The 26463-nt window shown below is 51.3% G+C and overlaps 1 protein-coding gene across 2 annotated transcripts; it reads right to left on the bottom strand.

Annotated features, from left to right (window-relative positions):
- Positions 1-962: 962 nt before the first annotated feature.
- PKIG (cAMP-dependent protein kinase inhibitor gamma) lies at positions 963-18010 on the bottom strand. 2 transcript variants are annotated; one of them, XM_063404606.1, is made up of 4 exons: positions 17798-18010; positions 12292-12356; positions 3143-3318; positions 963-1912 (listed from the first exon to the last, which is right to left on the bottom strand). In XM_063404606.1, exons 3-4 carry the CDS (start codon positions 3291-3293, stop codon positions 1833-1835), a joined length of 231 nt encoding a protein of 76 aa, XP_063260676.1. In that variant the 5' UTR covers positions 3294-3318; positions 12292-12356; positions 17798-18010; the 3' UTR covers positions 963-1832. The 2 variants fall into 2 exon arrangements, with proteins under 2 accessions (XP_063260676.1, XP_063260675.1); XM_063404605.1 differs by having other exon boundaries at positions 12292-12359; positions 17798-18009.
- Between the last annotated feature and the right edge of the window lie 8453 nt (positions 18011-26463).

The raw sequence follows: 26463 nt of genomic DNA, 5'->3' as shown, positions 1-26463 counted from the left end.
GCTGGCCAACAGGTCCCTACTCCCCTGCCTAAATATAATCCTGAAACAGATATTTTCTGACTAGGGAGAGCTAAGATTAGCCCACATTTGACTGCTGGAGGTCTTGTGTGGCGCTCAGTCCTTCTGCACAGCCTTTCAGCTCTGTGTGTGTGTGTCAGCATGAGCCAAAATTGCAGTTCTGTGGTAAGCAGAGCTGGAAATGGGGCTTGAAGACACAGCTGTGCAGTCAGCCAGGTCCAGGACTCCTGCTGGTTTGTCCTGGGCATGGGAAGTGGCAGCAGGCTCTTGGCTGGTGTCTGGGCATGGCTCTGCAATGACACCCGGCCACTCCAGGAGCCCTTTGCCAGAGCAGCAGCCACAGCCACTGCCTGGCTGCCAAATCCTCCTTTCCTGTGGGGGCTGGAGCTGTGGACACCTCTGTGCTCACCCCATGGTCATTGCTCCTCACAGACAATTCTCCCTCTGCCTGGCAGCCACTTCTTTGCTGACTTATGGCCTTGTTTTGGCTGATGAATCTCAAATTTGTAACATTCAGTTGTTCCTAGGCTGTCAGGGAGATGCCCTTGTGTCACCAGTGGAGAGTCCCAGATCAGCTCTGCCCTGTCCCTGTGCTGGTGGTCAGGCCCAGTCAGGCTGCTCCACTGGGATCAGTGAAACACCAGCAATGTTTCTGTAGTTCTGTGCTGCACAGGGAAATCACCTCCTCCCACTGGCACCAGTCCTACTGGTGCCTGGGCAGTAAACCTGGGAAAGTGGGGGCAGGTTTTTATAGTCTGTGCCCAGTTAAACCTGGGAAAGTGGGGACAGGTTTTTATTGTCTGTGCCAAGCTACATCTGCCTCCATCTGTGTGCTGCAAACCCATGGGGTTTCACAGACCCAGACTCAGGGGACTCTTGCACAGCTCCCAGTCTCCCTCTGAAACCATCCCACAGCTAAAGGCAAAACAAAGGAAGAAGAAACATCCAGGCAGAAAAAAAACACCTTCAGTACTTGAAGGCTGTGTCATTTATTCCAACAGCTTATGTAGTTTTATCAAACCATCTTTAACACAAAACATGTCTCCTCAAAGAGAGAAGGGTGTGAGATCCTACCAGAGATCATCTCAGCTAACAGCTTGCAAAGTTAAACCTGAATGTCAACAGTCAACCCAGCAAAATGTTTCTCCCCTCCCCTTAATAACACCTTGAAGTGTTAATACCCAGAGAAAAAGATGCCTGTGGCTGTTGCTGCTGGGTCTCCAGGTGGGGCTCATCCCCACAGAGCTGTGCTTTGGTCCTTTCCTGATGCTAAGCAGCAGCAGCACAGGTGGGAGGTGTTGACATGAGGGGAGCAGGACAGGTCGGGTCCTGTCCCCACTGCCCACCCTGACCAGGGGCCATGTGGACAATCCAGAGGCCAAGTCTAAGATGCAGATGAGGGTGAGGCTTAGAAAAACCAATAATCTAAATTTCTAACCTATGGAAACAGAATAAATAATAGTCTAAATCTGCAAAGGAGGAAGGTACCTTGGACAGGAAAATCTGGTGTGTCTATTATTACTGAAACTGTTTTTCCCCTAAGAGAAAATCGCAGCTAAGGCATCTCGAGAATGGCTCATATCACTACAACCACGGCAGTGTTGCTCTAAACCATTAGGGATGGGGCCAGAAGTCTTTTGGAGGTGCCAGTCCTTGCAAGTGTCTTGTGTCTCTCTACACAAGCACAGTTCCAAAAGAGGCATTCGAGAGACAACTTGCTGTTCCAGGTTGGCTTTTGTCCACAGATTCAACAAATTCTTGCTTAGTGTTCACAGCAAGGCCCTCCTCCTGCCCATCCCACCCCCTCTTTGCTCTCATGGGGAGGGGCTGCTTTCTTGCCCCTTTGGTCTTGCTCCAGGGTCGTTGTCAGAAGAACTGGCATCTCTTTGGCTTTCTGCAGAAAGGAGATTGGGAAGAAAGTACAGTTACACTCTGCTGAGGACACAAGCCATCAGTGATTGCTACAGCTGATTTCATGCAGAAAAATAAAGATTTTCACCTAAGATCTACCACTCCCCTCCTGTGACCAGATACTTGGCCCCATCCATGGCAGTGTTCAAGACCAGGCTGGGCTGGACTGGGAGGTCTAGTGGAAGTGTCCCTGCCCATGACAGATGGTCTTTAAGGTCTCTTTGAAGCAAACCACTTTCTAAGATGCTATGATTAAAAATGTTGGGTTGTCCCTTCACATTCCTGGAGTACAAACACTTCTCAAGATGCCTGGCAATGCTAGGAGGGAGCCTCAAGGTAGGGCTGTTGGCACTCACCCGACTCAAGTGCTCCAGACCTGTCTTCCTGACAGCCTGGCAGCCTGAGCTGCTCTCTGGTAGAGCAGCTCAAATTTATGCTTACTATGGATGGGTGGATGGACACATGCTGGTATGGTCATGCTGGAAGAAGACCAGTTGGGATAATGAATGTATTTTAAAGTGTTTTTACAGTTACAGGCTAGAGGATTAAGAAAGCAAGGGGAAAAACTGAGTTTCCCTTCTGCAATGACAGTCTGTGCTGTGTTGCTTACTAGTGAAATGAGAGTGGCAGGTTTGGACAGAGGACTGGAGCTCCTTGCAGCCAGCTGGCCAGCAGACACCGAGCAGGGTGACACTGCTGCCACGTTTGGGCTCAAGGGGAGGTTTTGGAGATGGCTGCTGAGGAGAAAGTTTTTTCTGTTATTTGAAATACTGCAGAACTATTCAAAGGTTGACTTTTTTACAACCAACCAACAAAGAAAAAACAAACCACAGCCTGCCCAATACATGATTTTTATAAAGCCTAAGGTACAAATGATGTGTAACTTGATCTGGGAAGGGTCTTGGTGAGTGCATGCCTTCTTTAAGCCCCAGTGAGCGAAGGGCCTGGGCTGGAGCATGCAGTGCTCCTGTGCCAGGAACCAGGGATCATTCTGCTCACCGTAAGCACCCCTTGACCTGGAGAGTCTCCCTCTACCTGATCATCCACGAGCATGAAGGCACTGACTGAAGCAGTGAGGAATGGGACGTTCCTCCTGAATGTCAGTGTGCTGCCACTGGAGACAGCACCTCTCCTTTGTGCTGCCCTTTTGTGCCCTCCCAGCCTGTGCCAGGAGCTGCTGGGCTCTCTGGGGTGTGTGTGTGTGGCAGCTCACCTGCTCCTCCCACGGCGAGGTCCCCCATGTCCTCGGCCAGCTTGCGCATGCTGATGGTGGTGGCCTCCCGCTGGATGTCATGGACGGCGTTCCTCCGGCCAGCCCGGTCGCAGGAAATGAAGTCGGTGTAGGTGCTGGACTCTACCTCCATTGCATCTCTATTCACTTGCAAAACTCTGCAGAGAGAACACAGCTGTGAGGCCCAGGGTGCTCGGCGTGGCTCCCCCCAGGTTAGGTGACTCTGCAGGGTAATGTTACAGCACGAGGAAATGGCACCTGTCACTCTGCCCCAGCTCCCTGACAGCAGGGCTGGAATGTCACATATCACCTCCCTCACGTGGGGCGATGTGTGTGGGGACCCACCATGCTGGTGACCCACTGTGCCAGGTGACAAGGCTCCATCCCAGCTGCCTGGCTTGTTCTGCCTTCCCCCTGCAAAGGCAGACACGGCGTTTGTCTCTCCTTCGAGTTTCCAGCCCTCTCCTTTAGGCACACAAGGTCACTTGCAGCAGTTTTCCCTGCAGAAAAAGCATTACAGAGAAAGCCCTGCTTCCTCCTCAGAATGGCAGGGGAGCTTTGAACACAGGCCAAATGTGGCTCACTGCCTGGGGGATGGGGTGGTGATCCAGCCTGAATTTTTAATGGGACATGATGGATACCCACTGGAAAGCTGGAGGAGCAGGGTGCATTTTATAGGTACAGGGCTTGGAGCAGTACTGGCCTCCACTGGCTGTTGGATGTCACTGAAGAAGCGCTGGGCTGGACTGCTTGGAGATAAAGACTTTACCATGTGAAAATCAGCCCTTCTGCGAGACATTTGGATCCCTTCACTCCAGACTTGTGCCAGAGCCAAGTGCACAGCACGAAGAAAGGCCCAGAGAAGCCACTTGTCACATGCCAGCTCTGCTGTGAGCCAGCTCTGAGTTCAGCTGATGAATCCTTAAGTTGCTGGGTTTTCATTTTGGCTGCTGGTTTCCCTTGCCAGTGCTTGCACAGCACACGGAGTGCAGGGACCCGGGGATGGTGTTGGGGGCACCCTGGCCCCTGGGCACAGAGCTGGCAAGCACACACTGCCTCTGCACAGAAGCCTGGAGCTCTCAGTTCCTGCTCCTGCACACTCTGTTTGGCACTTTGTTTTTCTGTGTGGAATCAGGAGATTAATTGCTGTCCTATCTGTGATTCTGATCACTGTAAAATGTGCCTCCAGCCCTGCTGATTGCTGGCAGTGCTCGGAGCAGGTCCCGATTAGAAACGCTCGTGTGCAGTGAAAACAAATTCATGCACATTTAATGCACATTCACTCGCTTTTGTGCCTTGGAGTTAATGACCCACAAAGGAGTTTGCTCAGCTTCCTTTACAAATCCTGATATTGATTTCCCTGCCAGGGAAATCTGTTGGCAGATTCAGGCACCAGCCTGAACAGGAATCACACTCCTCACTCTAATCCCCAATGTTATGGCAGTAGAAAGGACATGCAGGTGAAGATGCAATAACTGGTATGAAAGAGGTTAGAGTCTCTGTTCCTGAGCTGAATAGGGTGCAGTAGCCAAAAACCCGCGGAAACCCAGCATGTTTTGGTGGCCCCAGGGATTCCTAGTGTGGATGCCCGCTCAGGGAGTGCTGGCGCCAGCTCACTGGTGGGATGTGAGGCTTGGCCCACCCAGGTGTTGCAGGAGATCCTGTTTCCCCAAAGCTAACAATGCTTGTGAACACTTGCCTCCTTTACAGACTTGGCATCCATCTAGCTCCTGTTAAATGAGCCCTGGGAAAAGCTGCATCCTTTATCCCAGGAAGAGATACCCCAGATGTTTTTCCTCATCGACCCTCCTTCTACCCCTGGTGCGCCCTTCTGGGATAAGGCACCAACTCTGGATGCAGCGGGCTGGCTGAGCTCAGGGAGCAAAGGGCCTTTCCCCAGGACAGGACAAGCATCCATCATTCCCAGACAAGTTCTCACAGGTCACTGAAGCCCAGACACTGCTGACTCTCTACAGCTGCCAGAGAGATGTCAAACAGACTCGGGAGGCTTCACCAGAAGTGAGCCAGACAAGCCCAGGTCCATCTCCAGTCAGTGAGGCCGTTCCAGAGCTGCTCCAGGGTCCTGTTGCCCTTGTCCCTCGGGCAGGACAGCCAGGTTTCCCCAGCCCCTGGCACGCAGCACATTCCCGGTGTCCCTTGATGGAGCTGCCGATGGTGGAGGAACTGCTGGGCCAAGTAATTGTTTGCCCTGACACGGGAAAAGGACGGATCCTGACTAAAACCAGAAGGCAGCAAGTGTGCGTGTCTGGGTGCCGGCTCGGCGGCCGGGAGATGGCGCATGTGATTTATTTATTTCCGTGCCTGGGACCGCTCCTGCCTTCGGCTCTCCGCGCAAAGAGCTGCAGACAGGCAGATTTAACAGCGAGGCTTTCATATCTGAGCAATTCCTCCGGGACTTTCAAGGTGGGTGGCTCTCAAAAACCTTGCAGGCAGATCCCTCCCCGCTGGCAGAGAGATTCCAGCCCCCGCCTCCGAGAAGCTGCTGGGCTGAGAGGGTGATGGCAGCATTTGCCTCGACTGTGATAGGAAAACCTGATTTTTCAAACCACATTTCCATACTTCCAGGCACAGGACCCACAGTTCTGTGGCTTTTCACTCAGTAACTGCATTTAACATCTTTCAGGCACTGCAAAGGGACCTTCCCTCTTGCCTATATAATCCAGTGCAACCTGAAACTCACTGTGGACAGTCCCTTAGGGGTGGCAGGGGCTGCAAAGGGAGGTGCTCACCTGCTGCTCCCCACCTATGGTTTTTCATTCTCCCGTGGACAGGAGGATGAGCTGCAGGAACAATCCCACGGCACACACATACAGTGTGCAAAGATTTCCAGGGTGATCCACAGGGGTGATTCAGCCTGTCCTCAAGGGTCCTTTCCTGCCCTCCCTTTCCTCTCTGCTGCTAATGGCAACACAGTCCCTGTGCCCTCGGCGTGCCAGCCTGCAGGGATGGGGCAGGGAAGCTGGGATCTGCTGCCTGCTGCACATTCCTCACAGGTTTGCTGCTTGAAGGGTGGCTGTGTCCCCTGTGCCATGGGGACGTGGTGCTGCCTGTCCCAGGGCAGCTGGCCACAAGTGAAGCAGCCCCTCACTGACACCAGGTATGTCCCCAGAGCTGCCTCTGCTCCTGGCCCTAGATCTGCCAAGCCTGCTGTTTGGACTTATTTTTCTGTAGTGTCCTGTGAGTACTAAAAAATCTGAGCTGTAATAGTCTTGGCTTTGCTGGTGGAGACTTGGCTTCCTGAGTGGTTTTGCTGTTGGATTGCAACTGGGCTTGCTGGCATTTTCCAGGGAAATCACCCAGCAGCTGACAGAGCAGCTGGCTCCACTCTGGGGGCTGCAGCTAAACCAGCCCTACTCACTCTGGGGCTGAGTTTTGCGCACTTAGAAGGTAGGTGCCACGAAATTAAAGGGTTAAATGTTTGCTCTGCCTTTCGGTAGAATAAACTGAGGCTTTGTTTTGGCTCAGCTCCATGTCCCATTCGGTTCCACGGACAAGCCTGCATTTAATTCCTGTGTGCCCGGTGCCTGTTTCTCAGCAGGGGTGCCAGGGACTACAGCAAACAGTTACTGCAAACAAGGTGAGAGTGGCACAGAAGTGGCCTGGGCACACCTGCCAGGCCACCCTCAGCACAGGGCTCTGCCCAGCTCTGCCATCCCAGCCAGTGCCCAGGGGTGATCCTTGGCACCGTGTGGATGCTACAGTCACACCTAGCCCTGACTCCAGTTCCAAGGGAACCCTTCACACACGCTGCATCTGTCCCTTGTCTAGGTTAAACTTTCTATGGCTAGGAAGGGCTATTTCTGGGTGCTGGTGCTGACTATCAGCAGGCTGGGCTGAACATTTCCCCCCCATGCCTGCTTTGTGCCTCCTGCTCTGCCCCTTAACCTCTCGCCCTTCTCAGCATTCTCCTCCTCACCTGGATCTGTGAGGCATGAGGAGCTTAGCCCCTGCTTGGACATCCTTGTCCCTGCAGGCAGCCAGCACAGCCCTGCCCTCCGTGCTGTCCCTGGGACACCTGAGGCAGTGAGCCCTGTACCTTAGCCTCCCCTGTGCTTGCTGCAGGCAGTTCCCAGCTTTGGGAGCCCTGGCAGAGCCCTGTTCCAAGGTGCTGCAGCCCAGCTTTGGCCTCATGCTGCCCATTACCAGGGGCAGTTGGGACCAAGAGCTGCAGGTTTTGGTTGGAGATGACTCCCTCACCCCACAGCCCAGCCCAGGACACGCTCTCCCTCCTGCTCAGTGGATTTAACACTCTCCAAACTTCTGGAGTGGTAAAGCCCCAAAGTTGAACAAAACCTTGCCACGTTTCTGGGGCGAAATTCCAAAGTTCTGCTTGGGAACAGGGACCTGACCCCTTTTTCTGCTCAAACATCACATCCCACCACCAAAGCACGAAGTGGTGCAGTCACCTTGGAGCTCTCCGTATTGTGCAGTGCCCCTTGCCCTTTCATTCCAGGGTACAGGGACTATTATTAGATCTCTCCTGCTGGGGTGGATCCATAACAACAGCAAAACATACTCAACAGCCCTGCTGGGCTTCTAAAATATTTACAGTGTAGAATGGTTTACTGAAGAGGGGGGCCTGGTAGAGCACAAAGACGGAAGCACCGGGATTTCTGTGCTCCCTGGGGGTTTGCTGTGAGGTTTCCTGCTGGGAGAGTCGCATCCAGCGAGGAGAAAAAAAATCCCATAGGGCTGAAGCCAGCACTTGAGGTCAGGGGGTTTCCACCAACTGCCTGACAACATCCAGCTGGAATTCCAGCAAATTTTCCACTGGGTCTTGTCTGGGAACATGCGTGTGGGGCTGCACATCAAAGAAGAAGGGCTCTGTAATGGTGTTATTGGGGTATTCTGTGATTGTGCCATGAAGGCCTTGTTATGTCTCAGGACCCCCAGGCACTAGAGCTCAGATCCATGGCCAGAAACTGAGCTGAAGATGCAGCTGAGGATGAAGATGCTCCTGTTGGGAGCCCAGTCTGGCTGCAACAAGCTGTGTAAGGCTGGTGACAGGGTCTGCACCAGACACAGCGCTCTCCTGCCTTCCCGTTGGCTCTGTGTTCTCCACAATGTGGTGGTGATGGGTCTTACTGGTCAGAACTGGTGTGCTCCAAACTGCTGAGCCCTGAGTGTCCTGGCTTGGTGAGCAAACAGGCAGGAGCAGGGCAGCAGTCTGATCTCCTACAGGGCATGTGTGTCCATCTCATGTGTTGAGCAGCTTCTGTCCAGGTGAGAATAGCACACAAAAGCCTCACCAGATGTCAGTGGTGATGAAAAGACTTCAAGCTGGGTCTGGCACATCTGTATTTATGGAAGGTTTTTGCTGTGGGATTCCTTGTAATAACTCTGCACCCTCAGGCTCTTACACTAAATATGATAAATTCAGCCAGGACAGAAATCACAGCTGCTCTAGCCACTGCAATGGTTTTGCAGGAAAAGAGCTTCCAGCATTCTCTAGGACTTGCTGGAAAATTTTAATTCCTTTAGGAGGAGAGCAGATACAGCTGAGGTTTAGTGTCCACAAATAGATCCCTTCTTTTCATTTGGCCTGGTTTTACAGTATAAAGATCATTTAATGCCTGTAAAACTGATAACCAATTGCTAAGCCCCATGTTTAAGATTAGGCTTAGACTGACTCCTCTGTGACTTCACAAACTTTGTATTTAGCTCTGCCAAGCTCCCCAAACTCCTTCTCTTCCCTCCTGGCCTTCAGCACATCCCCAGGGCCCCCCACTGCAGAGTCCCCACTGTCCCAAGGCACCTCCTGCTGTCCCTCATCCTCACAGCCACTGCCTGGCTTCCTGCTGACGTAAGGAATGGTCCAAAACTCCAAAACTATGGCTGACCCCTGGCATCGGGGTAGGGCGAGTCCTTGTGTGCTCTGCTGGGATTCCCATGGCAGAGGGGGAGGCAGGAGGGCAATGCTCAGCCCCAGTGGTCTCCCATTAGCATCAGGATGTGTGGGTGATGGTGGGAGAGAGCTGCTTGTCCATCCCTCCATCCATCCATCCCTCCATCCCTCCATCCATCCATCCATCCATCCATCCACCCACCCACCCATCCATCCATCCATCCATCCATCCATCCATCCATCCATCCATCCATCCATCCATCCATCCATCCATCCATCCATCCATCCATCCATCCATCCATCCATCCATCCCTCCACCCATCCATCCATCCATCCAATCTGCCAGGAGGGCAGCCCAGTTCCCAGCTCTGGCCATGCAGAGCTGCCATCCTGCATCCCCATGCCTGGAGCAGGCAGCACCCATTTGTCAGTGCACACAAGGCACAGGTGCTGAGAATCTGTTCCAACAATCCTCCACCATGGGAAGAATCACTGTTTGATGGAGCCCCTCTGCCCCTCCCTCCCCTCACTACCGAGCCTTGATGCAGCTTAAGCCTCTCCTGCAGCTTCTCACTAAGTTGATTAATGGAAATAATTGGTCTCTTTGTGCATCTGGAGACAGTTGCCGTGACAGCAGTTGTATTTTTGTTTTGTTCCCAGGTTGAGCTTGTTTTTCCCATCTCTCAGCTTCAAGGTGCTAATGAATCAGGGCGCTCTGGTTTGTCCCCACCTCCAAAGGACACATGTCCCTCTGAGGGACGGGGACAGGGGGATAGGGCACGCTCAGCCCCAGCAGGCCTTCAGGACATGGCAGGCTGGCACCTTTCTCCCTGCCCATTTCTCACCCCCTCAAGGCAGGCTGGCACTGGATGGACACAGAGCTGTGGTTTCACAGGCAGAGAGAAGAGAGCCAAACCCCTCCTGTTCACCCAGAGCAGCAATGAGCACCCACAGGACCCTGTGTCCCCTGCAGGGACCCTTTCAAAGCTTTGAGTAGTCAGGGGCTATGAGTCCCTTCTCCATTACTTTCATTTTCTCACAACTTCTTGATTATTTGCCTTTATGTGTCAACGTATTTTTACACGAACAACTGTGTGGAAGATCTGCAAGTGCCTGAAGTTACAAAGCAGACAAACCACAGACCAGTGACCCTTCAGCTGCAGAAGTCCCACAGCTGCTGTGGCAGGCATGTCCCATGAATGGTCCCACTCGTGATCTGCAGTCACCCTGTCACACCCAGGCCATGGGGTGAATTCCTGGGCAATGGGGATCCCCTTCAGGCTTGGGTTCCCTGCCTTCCTCCAGATTGTTCATGAAGGAAAGTCCTACTGGATCCACCTCAAAGGCTGGAGAATCCCCAGCTCTTCTGATCATGCTGAGGGACCGACCTCTGAGTAAACACCACCTTCCAAAAACCCACCTGAAATCCTGACCCAGGGATGCTCAACCCCAGCACAAGCTCCCCAATACCTTGCAGGCTTCCCTGGGTAAGGAGAAGTCAAACAAGTGCTGAGGAGAAGCAGCTAGGGCTGTTTCCTAGCACAGCTGCCCTTGTCACAAATAAGAGGAAGGCAAAGCCACAGCAGCCTTTGATGTTGTAGCTCTGTTTCTGGGTTGAGGAACACCTCTCTACAAGGACAGAGGTAAGCAAGGATGAGTCCTTATTTTTATGCCTAAACCAAAAGAGAGCTTTTTAGTCCAGCTCTTCTTTGTCACCTGAGGAGCTGAGCTCTGCTGCTGTGGGAAAGCAGTGCTTGCATGACTGGGGAGGGGAGCTGAGCTTGGAAGAGGAGTTGTGAGGGCTGTAACTGGGCAGGTTTGGCTGCTGCTGCTTGAGGAGGCTTTGCCTGGGGAAGCTCTGCTCAGCACAGGGTGCCTGAAGCCAAGAGCCATCAGCCTGGCTGTGCCTCAGTGAGGCTTGCAGAACCCCACGGGAGTTTGCATCCAGCATCCGAAGAGTCCTCCTGATCAGAGCGGTGCAAGGGGCTGAGAGAAAGGCTGTGAAGCCTCCTGGGGTGCAAGAGCCCTGGCAGCTCCCAGTGGTGCCTAAAAATAACCAGGGCACCTCTTAAGAGTGTCAGTACAGAATGAAGCTGATTAGCAAAGCCAGGCTTAGCTGTGCTCCCTGGAGCTGGCTGCCCTGTGTGTCTGCTCCACTGCTGGGACTCCCACCACGCCTCTGTTACCCAGTGGAATCAGGAGCCCCTTTGGCTGTGCTGCCCTGCTGGGACCCCCATCTGGGCAGGGAAAGCTCTACAGGCCTGCACACCTCCCTTGCTGAAGATTTCTGTGATGGATGCAACATTTCCTTACAGCTGTGCTGGGTGACAGCAGCTCCTGACCCTTCCTGCAGGCAGGGTAAATCTTCCTGCCCAGGTCCCCAGGGGTGTGACATCTAAACCTGAGCTGAAGTGGTGCTTGAGAGGTGCCCGTAGCACAGCCCTGGGATGCTCAGTGACTGTTGCCAGCTGCAGTCTCAGGAAAGGGAAAGCTCCCAATAAAATCAATTGCCAAGTGTTTCATGGGCTGCTAAAGTGCAGCCTGGGCATAGAAGGACATGAGGTGTCTCCAGAATGTAGGGAAGATGCTGGATGCAAGAGATGAACTGCTCTGGGAGACCTGCAAGAGGAGAGATGTCTGTGTGCACCAGAGTCCTGAGATCCTGCACTGCAGAGCTCACACAAATCAACTCTGGGAGCTCTGAGCAAGGGACAGCACAGGAAAAGGAAAACTGTGACATGATCTGAGGACAGAGGGGATCTCTGAGTGCAGGAGCCACAGGTGAAACCACAGGGAGGACTTGCCATTTATACAGGAGCCATGAAAGGTTTAAGCTTTGGGGGTTCCCTGCATCTTGCTGGGCTGACTCCACACGCAGAACAGAACTTGCTTACATTGTTGTGTACAGGGAAACAACATTCCTGTGCAAAGCCTGTGGGCAGCCTTTAGCAGGATTTGCACAGCACTTCCCCATCACTGGCAGGGAGAGGCCATGGAGCACAATTGGCACTGGGGCTGCTTGGAGCCAGAGCTGAACGTGGCTTGGTACAAGGACATGGCTGGGAGCTGTGGATAATACAGCAGGAAAGCCATTATAGTGAAATTGTTGGTAATTTTTTTCCTCTTAGCAGCTTTCTAGTATCTAGTAATTCAGAATACAGAGAGAGGTCAAGTGACTCAATGCTACAGGAAGGAAAAAACCCATTTCTGTTTGTAACATTTCCCTGTGAATAAAAGCTTTATCAGTCATAGTGAGGGTCCCTACCTGATTTAGAGGACTTTCCTTCTGGACATGACTTCAAACACGCTTCATGCACAGCAGGACAACAGCTTCTGGGAAAGAAGAAGAAAAAAAAAGTAAGAAAACATTATCCATGCTTGTTTTGGGAAGCAAAAAGCTCAGCTGCTCTTCCCACTCTCAGTGACCAGGACAGCAGAGGGGTGGCAGGGGCTGGCAGGGCTCTGCCCAGCAGACTCAGATGGAGCCTGGCTTGGTGGAGGCACCAGCCCAGGGCTGTGGGATGTTGTGTTCATATGGCACCTCCTCAGGAGGGTCTGTGCTAATAGACTTGGACTGTTGTGTTAAAGCACATGGAAAGTCCAGCTGGGCTGCACAAAGAAGTCCTCTTTGGTTTTGCTTCTTTCTTTGCCCTCCCACAGGTGCTGGGAGAACTGAGACAACTCATGTCCTGACCTGCACTGCAGGGACCAGCAGCTGCCTCCAGGTTATAAATGAATATTGGTTTGCAGCTCTGCTGCCCTTTAAAGAAGTGAAATTCCCATATCAGCTTCTATGAGGTGAAAGGGGAAGTTTAATCTGGTTCTGGTTGCTTTGCTGGGTCTGTGTCCAGCTCCTTGGGTCTCTGCTGTTTGTGCACAGCTGAGCCTCCTCCTGCTGTCCCCAAGCCCTGCTCAAAGGCATTTCCTCTGTGGCCTCAACATCTGTGGGTGCTTTGCAATTCCCTGACCTGCAGAGCCCAGCCAACAGGACACTTGCTTATTATAGCAGCTGTTTCAGCTTTCTGACTATTTTGGAACATCATGGACTGTGTTTTTCCCTTTGTCCCAGGGACAAATGTTAGCAGAACAGAAATCAAGAGATGAGCCACTTAACCATATAAGCAGAAGCTCATCCAGCAATTCATCTGTCTGGTCCATCTGGGCTGAGTATCACTGTGACTGGAACTATTTCCCATCATTTCCCAAACTGGGACAGATCTACAGCCTTTCTCTTTATTTTTTTGACCCACTTTCCAAACTTTGTAGTTGGAGCTGACTACTTGCTGGCTCTGGCCCTGCTTCAAGGACAGGGCACTTGCTGCTTTTATGTGTCAGTTTGCCCATCTGTTAAATGGAGCTATTAATACTCCCTCCCCCTGTTAGATGCTTCAAATATTTTAAAGCACTTTCAGCTCTGCAGATGACAGGCTTGCAGAAGTGGAAAATGCTAATTATGATCATGACAGGAGCTAAACAAAGACACAGGGATTTAACAATAAACTTTTGTTAGTCTTAACCCCATTTATAGCAAAGTGCTTACTGGAAACACTGGACCGGAAAAGAAACAGTATTCCCACAACTCTGGGAATATGCATCGCCCTTTTCGGGCACCAGAGAAGCAAACAAAAGCAGGAAGGAAGAAACACAGCTTTGGAAACCCACAAGTCTTTATTTTCCTCCTTTGCCTTCCTGCCCTGGCTTGTGTGTTACACTGCCCAAAGAGTTAAACCTCCAGCACTTCAGCAGTGTTGCAAAATATCTCAAAACACGTGGGCCTCTGCCAAGAGAGGCTTAAAGTAAATTGGAGCAATGATGTTCTGAAGTAGAAATTATCACAGAGCAGCCCTCTTCATGATGGGACATGATGGGAAACCCCCATTTTCTCCCTCAAGAAACAGCTGATTTTGAAGACAAAAACAATTCAGCAGCTGATTTTGGCTTTCCAACCCTGCAGGCCTGGCCCTGCCTAGATGTTTCTCCCCACAGCCCTTGCTTGGGCATCTGGAGTCTGCAGATTTGAAGCTGACCCTCTTGCTCCATCTACAGAGGCTGATCCTCTCCTGGCTCACTTGGTCCTGCTGCTCCCAGGGTGATGGGCAGAGCTCCAGAGACCCCCCAGCACAAATGCCAGGCTGTTTGGAACTTTAATGGTGGCACATGGATTGGTGCCACCTAAGGATGGGCTACAGTGACTTGTTAAAGAAAACTTTGTTTTGTAGTTTAGTCCTGGAACACATCAAGGTACTGTGGGTTATTCTGGGACCTTAGTGGAAATGTTCATTGGCTAGATGAGTATCCATATCCCATCAGGAATGAATTACAAGGGCATCAGCATAGAATTATAGAATCATTTAGGTTGAAAAATATCCTTAAGGTCATCAAGTCCACCACTAAGCCATGTCCCCAAGTGCCACATCCACACATCTTTTTTAATATCTCCAGGGATAGTGACTCCACCGCTTCCTTGGGCAGCCCGTTTCAGTGTTTGACAACCCTTTTGGTGAAGAAATTTTTCTTAATATTCAAACTAAACCTTCCATGGTGCAACTTAAGACCATTTTCTCTTGTCCTATTCAATGTGCACGACTGCACGTCAGATTCCCTCCATGGTGATCACCTGTTACCCAAAAGGAGCAAACACATGAAACAACCTCAGTTCTCTCAGCATTGCTTCAAAATGAATATATGTTCAAAAAAAACACACCCCAGAATGTTTTTTTGGCAGAATTCAAGACTATTCTACACAACAGCTGTTGTGGTGCTGCTTTGATCCAGAGAGGAAATCCTTCCTGGTTCCAAGCAAGGCGGCAGCAGCAGAGAGAAGGTTGTTCTTGTGTCTCTTGGCTGCTGGGTAAACAACAGGCTGCATGCCTGGCTGATCAGGGCAGCAGCCTGGTGCTCCCACAGCAGCCAGACAGCCTCACTGAGTGCCCTGTCCCCAGCAGCAGCTGGCATCCCTGGCTTGAGAGGCACAAGAAAACCTCTAATTGTAATGGAATGCTTTTCGTAAGTCACTAATGACTCTGAACCAGGAGGTGTTACAATCCTTTCGATGCAATATCCTCTTAATCATACCCAGGATTGTTTTGTTACCAGGATAACTACCTGATAGCCATTAAAATGCCTTCGGAGCTCTTTGTCCCACCGGTATCTCAGGGTAATGAGCAGCACAGGTTAATTATGCTCTGTGGAAACAGTAACTCCAGTAAAGTTGGTGACGCTCTGGTGGGGATATGTTTGGCTTATTACATCACTGCAAATATCAACAGAAATGGCATTTTGGCTCCCGCCGGGGAGTTCCCCAGCAGGGCTTGTGACAGGCACTGTGCCTGTGCAGGAGCTGTGCAAAGAGCACCCGGCCTCCCCGGGCTCTCCCGGGAAGGGAAGTGCTGGGGAACTCGCTGTGGAAACCAGAAATGGGTGGTGTAAAGTACATATTCCCCTAGGCTCCAAGAGAGTGAGAGTTTTGAAGTGGGGCCCAGGGCAGTTCATAGTCCAGCTGCTGCTCTTCCTGCTTGTGCTGCAGGTGCCAGGCAAGGTCTGCAGCGACCTCAGCCTCTCTGACTGCCACCATGAGGAGCTGGGGACAAGGCCCATGGGACACCTGAACCTTCCCTTCTCCCTGGCTGCTGCTGGCTGCTGGCAAGCCTGGGGAGCAGCTTCCCTTATGACTTGTCTTTTTCTAGTTCTGAGCAAAAGACAAGTAGAAGCAGTGGGCTTTTCCCCCCCTCACCCTCTCTAAAATGGGTGTCATGATGGAAAACTTATTTTCTGGATCAGTCCGTATAAACAGCTTTGGTGACATTAAAGAAACCCCTAAGGGTGTGGAGAAACAATTGGAATGTGAAAATGGGAGCCACCAGAACAGGGTGACACAGGCAAACAAAAAGCCAGGTTGAAGCTTCTGCTGTTCCTTATGTAGATTCGTCCCCCATTCTGACACAGACCTGTGCGAGCCCAGGGAAATCATCTTCTTTGTGTGAGGCCCATGTAAAATAGGAATGATGCTGGTGCTCGGGTGCCCAGACAGGCTGGAGGCATTAATGCACAGCAGTGTGCTGCAGGAACTGGCTCTGAAATGTGGGAGATCAGGAAATGTTAGCAGCTTGGAAAGCATCTTCCATAGTTATTTTGGGTGGCAAGGTTGTGTGCCTGTGGGTACTCCTCTGAGTGGGATCAAAAGTACATTGATTTTTCTTTGGAACGAGAGGAAAAAAAGCAAAACTCCTCATCCTAGCTCATTGTGAGCCTGTCCACCCCCCAGAGTCAGCCCCTGGGTACAGAAGTGCCAGGTGGCTGGAAGATGCACAGCTGTGAACATTCCTGGGTTTCATCTCTTCGTGACCAAGCTGCCTGTGTACTGTAGCTAATGGTCTGCAGTTCTCTGAGGCATCTGAGCCTACACTCTGTGGAAAGTGTCCCCCCAAACGATGGCATGGGGTGCTCACATCCCTGTGGAACTCCAGAGAACTCAATGCTGTGTTCTGTGCCCAAGGTACACTAAGCTCTCTTGGTATATCCACGTTTATAAATGGCCATTATAAACAAATACAGCCATTGAGGATCTCTTCATGGATCCTTCTTTCCTAAACACCATCCCCCACGAGAGCTGAAAGGTGGCAATTTCATAGCTGGGTGGCCACACATTAGCAGGGTGGCTCTTTCCAGCATGGAGTCTCAGAAGCCAAGTGCTGCCCCGCAGAAACCAAGCCAGGCACGCTGAGCAAACAGCCCAGAGCTCCAGGGGATGTCACCATCGGGGCGTCTCAACCACCCAACCTCAGCCACCTTGTACCCAGCCCACAAATCCCCTTTACCCTCGCCCTGCAGCAGCGTCCCCTGAGCTCATCAACCCCAGCCTGTCCCCCTCCTAGACCGAGCCACAGCACAGCCACCCAGGGCACTGCCCCTGGGTCCACAGCTATACTTGGCTCTTCATCTGCAGAACTATTTACCCTTCCGAGCACAGGGAAATTTCCCAAACACGCCTCTGGGGCCAAGGCATTGCATGCATGTGAAAGCTCCCCACCACGCTCGCTACCAGCTGCTTAGGGGAATCCAGAGAGAGGGAAGGCACACAGCTTCGAGGTGGAGGAATTTGCGAAGCCTCCTGAGAATACCACCACACCACACAGCAGTTCTTTTTTTATCCCAAGTCTTTGCCTTTTCAAACATTTGGAAAGCCGGATGCCAGCAAGTCTCCGAGCCTGCTCCTGAAGGCTGCCACGCTCCGCAAGCTCCGCTCGTGGCTCAGCTCCGAGGGGAGCGGTCCCGGGCAGCCCCAGGGCTGCGGACATCCCGAGGGATGCGCTCCCAGCACGGCCCCGGACCGCCGGCTGCCTGTCCCATCCCCGGGCCGGGAGGGATTCCCTCCGGCAAACCGCTCGGAATAAACGCACACACGTTGGAAATGAGGCCAGAAATCCCCACGGGGGTCACTGATCCACGGTCCCCTGTGATTCCTATCCTCTGAGCCTGCTCTCCCTGCTAGCCCTTCGCGGCGAGCGCTGATCCGCGTTATTTCCCGAGCGAAGCAGCAGCCCCGAGGCTCCCCTCTCCCCACGGCACAAAACCCGGCATGCAGCTCTGCTTTCTTAGCCCACGGTTCACCGGCAGCAGCCCCCTCGCTCTCGGCGATCGGGTGGGTAAAAGTTCGCCGCATCTGCGGGCAAACCCTGCCCCGTGGGCAGCAGAGGAGCTCTGCGCTCCCGGGCAGGTGTCCCTGTCACCCACCGCCCCAGGCGCCGCCAGCCCCTCTCAGCCCTACTTACAGCCCCGGCTCCGCCGCTGCTCAGCTCCCGAGTGCCGCCGAGGAGGTGATCGGGGCTGGGTCCCCCCCGCCGCCGTCCCTGCCCGCTGTGGCGAGCGGCCAAGCCGGCCGGGAGCCCCGCAGCCACTTTCAGACTCGCAGTTTCCTTCTCCTGGGAGCTGCTAAATGAAGTTGCACTTGTGGGGCCAAGGGGCGTGTTCTCCTCCCCTCGAGTCAGTCCCTGCCTGCTGTAATCCAATGCTCTGCCCGATGATGTCAAGCAGCTCCCGCTCGGCTCCTACCTTACAGGCGGCGGGACGGATCCGTTTCCTTTTCACAGGGATCTTTGTTTAGCTTCGGCTTGTAACCCCATCCCCCGGCAGCTGCATGTGCCCGAGCATCCTCCCTTCGATGCTCAGCGCTGGGGCTGCTGCTGCCGGGGGCTCCCTCCTGCCGGCTGCTCCCCAAGGATTCTCCAGCACACTGCTCGGAGGCACGATCCACCTGCAGCCCACCCTTTATCCTCTCCACCAGGGCCTGGCCAAAGGCACCATCACACCCCGTGCAGCCTGAACTACCCTGCCATGTATAGCACCGTGAAAGTGCCTCCCAAGAAAAAGCCAGCTTTGTGTTGTTTTGGAGTGCTTCTTGCTCCACTGCCTTCCGATGGAGTAAAACCCAGGAGTACTTCAGCTCATCTCCCCTGTGTGCCAGCTGTAAGTGGGGGTGAAGTGCAGAGCTAGCTGGTGACAGCACCTGGATTTAAGGGGGAAGGTGCTAAGGCACTACCCCGTTTAAAACACACGCCTCTGTAGCCACCCTGCTGTGTGAAGCACACTCTGGGAGCTCTCAGTGAGCTCCAGGTCACTACAGAAGGAGAGGAAATTTCTTGGTACCACATGGACTGAGGAATGTCCCTCTAGCTGGCATCATCTCCTGGTGTCCCATCAGCCTTGCAGACCCCACCGGGTGGCTGAAACCAACCACCAACTAACCAACCAACCAACCAACCAACTAACCAACCAACCAATCAACCAACCAACCAACCAACCAAGGTGGCTGCAGTTGTCCTCTGTGCCCGAGCTCCTGCTGAGCCCCAGCAGTGTGGAGGGAAGGTGTGGGAGCACACAGGAACACATCCAGTGCTGCCTGCTCCTGCCTGGACGCTGCCTGGAACCGGGCTCATCAGTGGTAATAGCTTTGCTGAGAGAGTGAAAGATTTGCCCCATCCCTGCTGTAAGAACACTCAGCTCCTTGCAGCTCAGCTGGGGAGCACAGAGGGTGTTTGCCAAGGAGTGGATCCAGTCCCCACTCGAGCTAGGCGAGTTTTTGTTTCGGGTTGCATGCAAAGTGAGTGGTGTGAGCCAGGAGCACTTTCCCAACCCACTGTCTCACTGAGCACCAGACAGGCACAGAAGTGGCATCTCTGCATTCCTGCAGCTCTCCCATGACAGATGGGACCCAGAGGCACTCAGTGCCAGGTGAAGAGCACCAGCCTCTCCTCCCACTCTGGCACCACCCTGCACACTTGGACCTTTTCCACCTGTGCTGCCATCACCACCTCCAGCCAGAATCTGTGTGTGCCCCAAAACGTGATGGTTGCTGTGAAAGATACCCACAGAATTAGAGGAAGAGATAAAACCACCAACAATAGCAGCAAGCAGCACAGGAAACACTCTGATGACAATACTGAGATACAGATGAAGGAGAGTGGACCTCAGCAGAGGAGAACACACCCATGCTCAGTGCATCCCTAAACCAACCTTGTGCAGCCTCCTGACTCAATTCAGGTTTAGTTCAAAAGCAGCCCTAGGAAGCCCACTTGATTTCCTGAGATGAATTACCTGGCAGAACTCATCTCTCTCCAGCCGTTTTTAGTCACACATAGCTGCTGCTCACCCAAAAGCAGCAGTAAGGGATTCACCACAATGCCCTGCCTGTCTTCATGAGATGCCAGGGAGGAAGGAGGGCTCTGCTGTGCCGAGGGCCAGCACAGCCTCAGGAGACTGCTGTGCTGGTCTGGCCAAGGCTGCAGTTTTCCCTTTACTCCAGCTTGCATTTGAAAAGGATACAGAAGGTTACAGCTTCACACTAACACTTGGACTGCAGGGTCTGGAGGCCAAGTCTGGTAAGGATGCAAGGGCTACACAGTCACGCAGGCATTTCCTTGGCAGAATGTGGCCAGTACCCTTACAGAACCTACAACAAAGAACAATGGCAACAGCCAAGTGCCTTGGAAAGCCAGGAGCTCAGTGTGTGTACTTCTAAATTAAGACATGCCTTGCCTTGCTCAAAGCTCCCAGTCCTGTGTGTGATCCTGGAAAAAAGCCCCCCAAAGCATCTACCACACACTCCATCCTTTTCTGCGTTTGTGAGTCCTTACAGTTTCTCATCTAACACCATCCCCTACATGGACTGGTCAAACACTTTCCATTAAAACTTTTTTTAAGTAAAAAAAAACAGTTTCAGTTTTTCTACAGACTGTATTTTTTTTTTCAAGTGGGAGAAGGGGTGGCAGTCCCAAGATACCAAAAAGTTTGCCTGAAATCTTAACGTATTACGATAAAAATGCATGGCTTTCAATGTATTCAGTCTTCCTGTTCTTAAGCAAAAGCTGACATTTTACAATAATGCACCCTAACTTCTAGCTGGTGCTCATGCTCACCATCTCTTGTCCTGTTGCTTTGTCCACCCTAAGGCATTCCTCTGGAGGTGATGGCAGATGTCAGAGCTGCCTGGCGTGGCTCGCCCCGTGTGACGGATGGTGTCACAGCCTTGAGCTGACTGACTCAGTGCAGCCACAATCAGCCTTTAGTGGCTCCTACTTTACTCATACTTGGTCTTTGGTGAGGTTGTTGAATCCATCTGCCTCATACTGTGCTGTCCTGCGTAGCCCAGGATCGATGGTGATGCCATTACCACTCTGGACAACTGGAGGCTTGGCTCTGCTGCTTTTGACCTTGTAGTTGGTCTGCAGTGAACTGTGAATTTTTTAGTTCTGTGCCACAGAGTAGGATGCAGAGAGCAATGCCCCAGGGAAAGGATGGTCTTGTGGTGTCTGGCAGCCCATGCTGTGGGTGCCAACTTTGCTACTCTGGTGCCACATAGGATAGGAGAGCACGGCTCAGACAAGATTAAGAAGCTGCCCTGCAGGTTGACTGTCAACCTTTAGCTGGGAGAGGGACAAAACCGAAGCAATCTTAGAGGGCAAATGTCAAAATGAGGTGAGAGTATCCCCAGGGGTGCAAAGCGAAGAAGCCCAGCCCTGAAGCAGCACTGCCGTGCTGGACTGCACGCTGCCTGCTCCGGCAAGGAAAACCACCAGCACAAAGGACACTCCGGGAAGCTCTGGAACCCAAGGAGACAGGCTGTCACTTCAGAGGGATCTGACCTGCCTCTGACCCGAATGTTTTTGCAGCCTAAACCTCGCTTCCCCAAGCAGCCCGTGCTGCCAGGGTCAGAGCAGCGCCGTGGCAGCGCCGATGTCGCACGCAGCCCCCTCACGTAAGAGCAGCTTCCCACTGCACTTCCCAGGCACCGAGGTCTCTGTGTCACTTGATGTCATCAAGACTGCAAGGAAATGTGGAATGGCACAAGATACGCATGGAAAAAATGGGACAACCTGTTTTTTCCCCAGACTTCCTCCCATAAAATAAATACTCTAAATAAACTATTTTTGGTCTAAAAAAACCCCACAGAACATATTTCACTGATGTGCTGGGCTCCTCAAGGCAAGAGTGGATATCTTATGCCATCAAATAACAGCTTCACGTGGAGATCCATGAGAAGAGAAACCAACAAGTAAAGCAGCTTTAGTGACAAGCCACTCTTTTTGCTGTCGAGGGAGGGACACAGTTTGCCATTGATTAGGGAAGAAGAGTGGGTGTTGGGATGTCTGAATGAATTAGCCGGTGTTCAGACCCATTTTGTTTTTATAGAAGTTGCTCGTCCAGAAAGATTCAACAAGTGAAACACAAAAAAGCTTGTAATGAGGCTAAACTCATTAGTGACCCCCCTCCAGGGTCACCCCTATTAATGGGCAGGGCTGAGGAGCTGAGCAGGGCTGTGGGGAGCCCCTCTGGGACCCTGGGGACACGGTTGTGGCTGCTGGCATGGTGGCTCTGTGCAGGGCTGGCATTCCAGCAGGGCAGAGCGCACTCAAAAACAGTTTACTTTGAGCTGAAGCTATTTTTAGCTGCACTAATCTGTGCAGAGATGATAAAGCTTTTCACTGCAAAGTGAGTGGCTGTGCTTTGCTTCTGGGCAATTTCACTCCACGAGCTCATCCCTTCCCCCTTCCCGGCCACTTCTTTCCACTGACCTTATCTCCTCTGCCTCTGTGCCAAATATCTCCAAAAGGTTTGTCCCAACTAGACATGTGGGAGTCTCAGCCCAAACTTTTTTTTTCTTTTTTCCCTAGGGAACGTCTTCAGTTTAGAAAATAAATGAATTTTGTTTTTAATAGTCCCCAAAGTCTAGTTCCAAGGCTTTGCTGGAAGCCCATTAGGGACATGCACCATCTCATCTTTCATTTCTGCAAAATCCCTTCTGTCCAAAGGCTTTTGCAAAAGAAGTCACTTGACAGCAAAAGAAAGAAATCACTTGACCATTACCTCTTTGCAGCTGCCACAAATACAAGCAGATCTCCAACCCAGATCTCATGGCAAGCCAGAGTCCCGAGGCAGTGACAGACTGCCTACACCACGTTTTTCCCCAGGGGTCCCACAGCCCATTCCAAGGTCCCTCACACACTCTCTACAAGAAGCACTTTACCTGCTGCTGATAGGAGCAAGCGCGGCAGCTGGTTCAGAACACAAAGGCTGCAAAACACACATAAATCCTGGCTGGTCAGGGGTTTGTTTGTCTAAAGGACTCCAGAAGCTTCTCCAGTGTAAAACCACAAAGGTCACATATCCAGCACATGCTTCATCAGAAAATCATCCCTTGTGGTAAAAGCTTTCTTGTCTGGGACACAGCGTGAATAACATCTCTGTCGGCTTGAGTGTCTTCAGAGGGGGGAAGAACACACAAGTTTAATTAAATAGGTTCATCCTGCTTGCTAGGAAGGGTCAGATACACAGAAAAAGCTAAAAATGATTGTCAGGATGAGAAGGTGCAGCAGGAGAGGTATTGCTTAAGCTGATCATGACTGACTGCTCAGGTGTTGCTGGCAGGGAAGCAGGAGATGTCCTGAGGTCCACAAACAGATACTTCTTCCCTTTGTCTCTCTGATTCTGACAGAGAATGGAGCTGGAAGAAATCAAGGAGCAGGCTGGGTTGGCAGCTGTGTTTCTCCCTTTTGAAGAGCAAAGGGGTTTGCTGATAAATGAGGAGCAAACAGTCATCTCTGTCAGTGTTTAATACATGCCAGAGCCACCCAGCCAACAGCTGATTGTTCACCGGTGGTTGGCAACCAGACAAGGATTCCTGTTGCCCATGTGCAGCAGACAAGTAAATATTTTGATTCTAACTTGTGCTCTCAGCTAAATGTGCTTTTATATGACTTTATTCCACAAAGTCTGCAGAGGACTCCTGCTCTGGAGTAGTGAGGGATCCAACTGGTGTAATTAATCCTCTGTGTGAGTCAAAGGACTGCAACCTTCAGGCTTCACCATACACACTCTCTACCTATGGTTGGGACAAAATTCAGCCTAACCCCTTGTAAAGTTCCCTTGCTTTCCATGTTGGTTGATTAAGGGAGTACATGTAAGCAGATGCCTTCCTGTGAGGCAGCTGCCAGGATGAGCCCAGCAAGGCTGCTCCTGTGTCCTGTGCTAGCCCATGCCCTTAGACATGGTGCTGTTCATCTATTTTAGCTCTTCCCAAGGCCACAGACCCTGAGATTAGGGAGGTGCAGCATCACTGTGACTTCGTCTGAGAGCAGCAGGAATGCAGGGTCCTCCAAGAGCTCCGTGTTCTGGTCAGAGAACAAAATATTCTGTTTGTGCCAACAGTGTACATGAAATAAAAACAGGGTTTGTCTGGTGTCCTGGGTGCATTTCACTTGGCCCTGCACACAGCCCTCTGCTCCCAGCACCATACTGGCAACATGCCCTGGGCTTCAGGAGTTGCCCAGGTGTGCAGTGGCTGACACAGGGAGGTGGCAGATGTGGTGACAGGGCTGCCCTGCGTATTGGTTGCCCAGGGAAGGGCTCTGCCACCCCAGGGTGGACACAGGGGCTGAGGCAGCCCTGCTTTTCATTACCTTTGTGGGCAGAGTAGAGTGCTGGTTCCTGGGAGGAATGCAGGATGCTGTGGGGCATGGGATTTGCCAGGACACAGAGCCATCAGTTCTCAGTGAGTTACAGCAGTGAGATCCCTGCTCCTTCCCTACTGAAGCAGTAGATTCTAAGGCACAGTCCCAACCTCAGAAATCTTATTCCTTTTAATAGCCAGGACAGACAAAGTTAACGGAGAGGAGGTACTTGTACTATGATCTCCTTTTGTCAGGTGCCTGCTGGAAGGACAGACAGATAAATGACCTCTACAGAGACAGATTTTCACCCAGCCCAGAGCATTAACCTTGTCTGCCTGTTACTGGCAGCTCCTCCATGGCCATCACAGATGGATGGCCTGATGCTCTCGTGGGTCTGTGCCAGCAGACAGACCTTCCTCACCTAATCACGGCCAATCTCACTCCCTGCTGCTTTCAGAAGTATTTTATGTACTGCTGTTCATGTCATGACTATTCCCTTATGGCTATTCCAGGATTTCCAGTTTTCACAGGGTTCTTCTCACTCTCTTAGTTCACTATATTTGTTTCAGATTCTTACTTTCTCCCAAAGTTGGGCTGAGTTTTCTTGGACAGGTGTAAAATTTTCACTTTTATGCAGGATTATGGCTTTTTGGAGACAGAGTTAAATGTTTTCATACAGATGCCTGTTGCCACTCACTTTTGTGGATTAAATAATTTCTTTTTATAACATCTCTCAAGCAATTGTTTTCAGCTTTGTAAAATTTGGCCTGATAAAGTATCAAGGGTCTTTATTCAGATTGTCCATTGCAAGAATAATCCAGCAATAGCATTTAAACAGACATCAGCTTTCTTGAGCTATATGTTAAAACCTTAGCTCCACACAGTCCTGAGTTAGATGTCTCACATGAAGGTCTTGCAGAAAACCTTTCAGTTGTGTTTGATCTAAAATTCTGTGTTTATGGCTGGTTCCTTGCCCTCTGAGTGAGAAGTAAATGCCAGTCAGCAGCCAAAGTCCCCAGAGCTGCTGTGGTGCCCAGGGCTCCTCACTCACACAACGGTGGTGGCAGAGATGTGACCTGCCAGGTCTGCAGCCAGCCATCAGTGTGAGAGTCGTGCTGTTATTTCTGTATGGACAGACACTTTTCTTTAGCTGAACCCCCTCTGAGGGCTGTGCTGCCCATCCTGCACAGCCGTGTTCCAGGGAGAAGCCTCTGCCCACTTTGGACACCTGCACGTGTGCCAGGGCACCCTTGGGTCCCAGGGACTGAGCTGCTGACAAGGGGGATGTGGTACCAAACAGGCATTTGCAGAGCAGAATGGTTGCACAAAAGGGCCTCAGCTCTCCATTTCTATGGCAACCAGCAGGAGATCTTGCAGGTCAGACGAGGTGTGTGCTCCACTGCAGCACTACCTGCTTTCCTGCAGGAACGAGGGCTCAAACTGAGCGACCAGGAGGGAAAATCCACTTTATTGTGGCTAAGAGGCCCTTTCAGTTATCATTTATCCAAGTCTCCAGGCACTGTAATTTATCATTAATAATATAATTAAATCTTATCTGTCTTCAAGGATGAGTTGAACAAGAATGTACCCAGCTGGGCACCTGGAAACATTCTTTTATGCCTCTTCATTGCAGGGGAAGTTCATCCTTATCTCTCCAAGAGCTCCACCAAACACATCACTTCTTTCCTGAAGACAAAAAGTCACCAGCTTTTCAGTATCTAAAATAATTTGGGAAGTAAGTCTCCTAAATGTTGCATTACTGGTTATCAAGAGATTGTATGAAACTAAAAACTAGAATTAATAGAATAACAGACCTGCTTTTCCCATCTTCATTTGCACAAGAGAAAAACCCAGACTCTTGAATCTACTGGTGTATTAGATAAAATTAAGATGCAAAATTAGAGAAACCTGATAGATTTGATATTGAAGTGTTGGATGTTGGAGGGAGAAGTGTGTGATCCCACGTGAAAATAATTAGTATTTTAGAGTAAACCACTACATGATAGAGTTCTTTAAACCGAGAAACAATATGGAGGGGTTTGTGTGCTATGAATTTCATCCCAATTTGCTGCATGCTGACTTCCTCGTGGAAGCAGGTCATTTTTGGCAAGGCTTGTGGAATATTTACCACTATTTATTCCACGCTCTTCAAACTGGGACACCACCACAGTCCAAACAGCTGAGCTGTGCCTGCTGGCCATGGATCCAGCCCAGTGAGAGCCAGGAGCTGGCACTGTCAGTGCTGGTATCCAAACAAGCCACATTTGGGAAGCAGTTAGGAGTCATCTTTAATCATTCAGCACTTTCAGTTGGGTTCGTTTAGTTCCAGGCTGGGTAATTACAGCCTCATTATTTTTCTTTTTACAATGAAGACAAGCCTGCAAGCCAGGCAGAATAATTTCTTCTGCTACCGTTGCCAAGATATGATAGCACATCTACGCCATAAGGAATTTGTCATGGTATCAGTTTTATTAATGGTAAATAATGACTCT

Source organism: Prinia subflava, chromosome 8 (assembly GCF_021018805.1).
Source record: "Prinia subflava isolate CZ2003 ecotype Zambia chromosome 8, Cam_Psub_1.2, whole genome shotgun sequence".
NCBI classification, from domain to species: Eukaryota; Metazoa; Chordata; class Aves; order Passeriformes; family Cisticolidae; genus Prinia; species Prinia subflava.
This window is presented reverse-complemented; position numbering and strand designations above follow the sequence as displayed.

What these genes read in the sequence shown, in the direction of transcription:
- PKIG (XM_063404606.1), bottom strand. Translation starts at nt 3,293, where the DNA reads ATGGAGGTAGAGTCCAGCACCTACACCGACTTCATTTCCTGCGACCGG. An exon ending in CCTCGCCGTGGGAGGAGCAG is followed by an intron (nt 1,913 to 3,142) that starts GTGAGCTGCCAC and finishes TCCTTTCTGCAG; the next exon opens with AAAGCCAAAGAGATGCCAGT.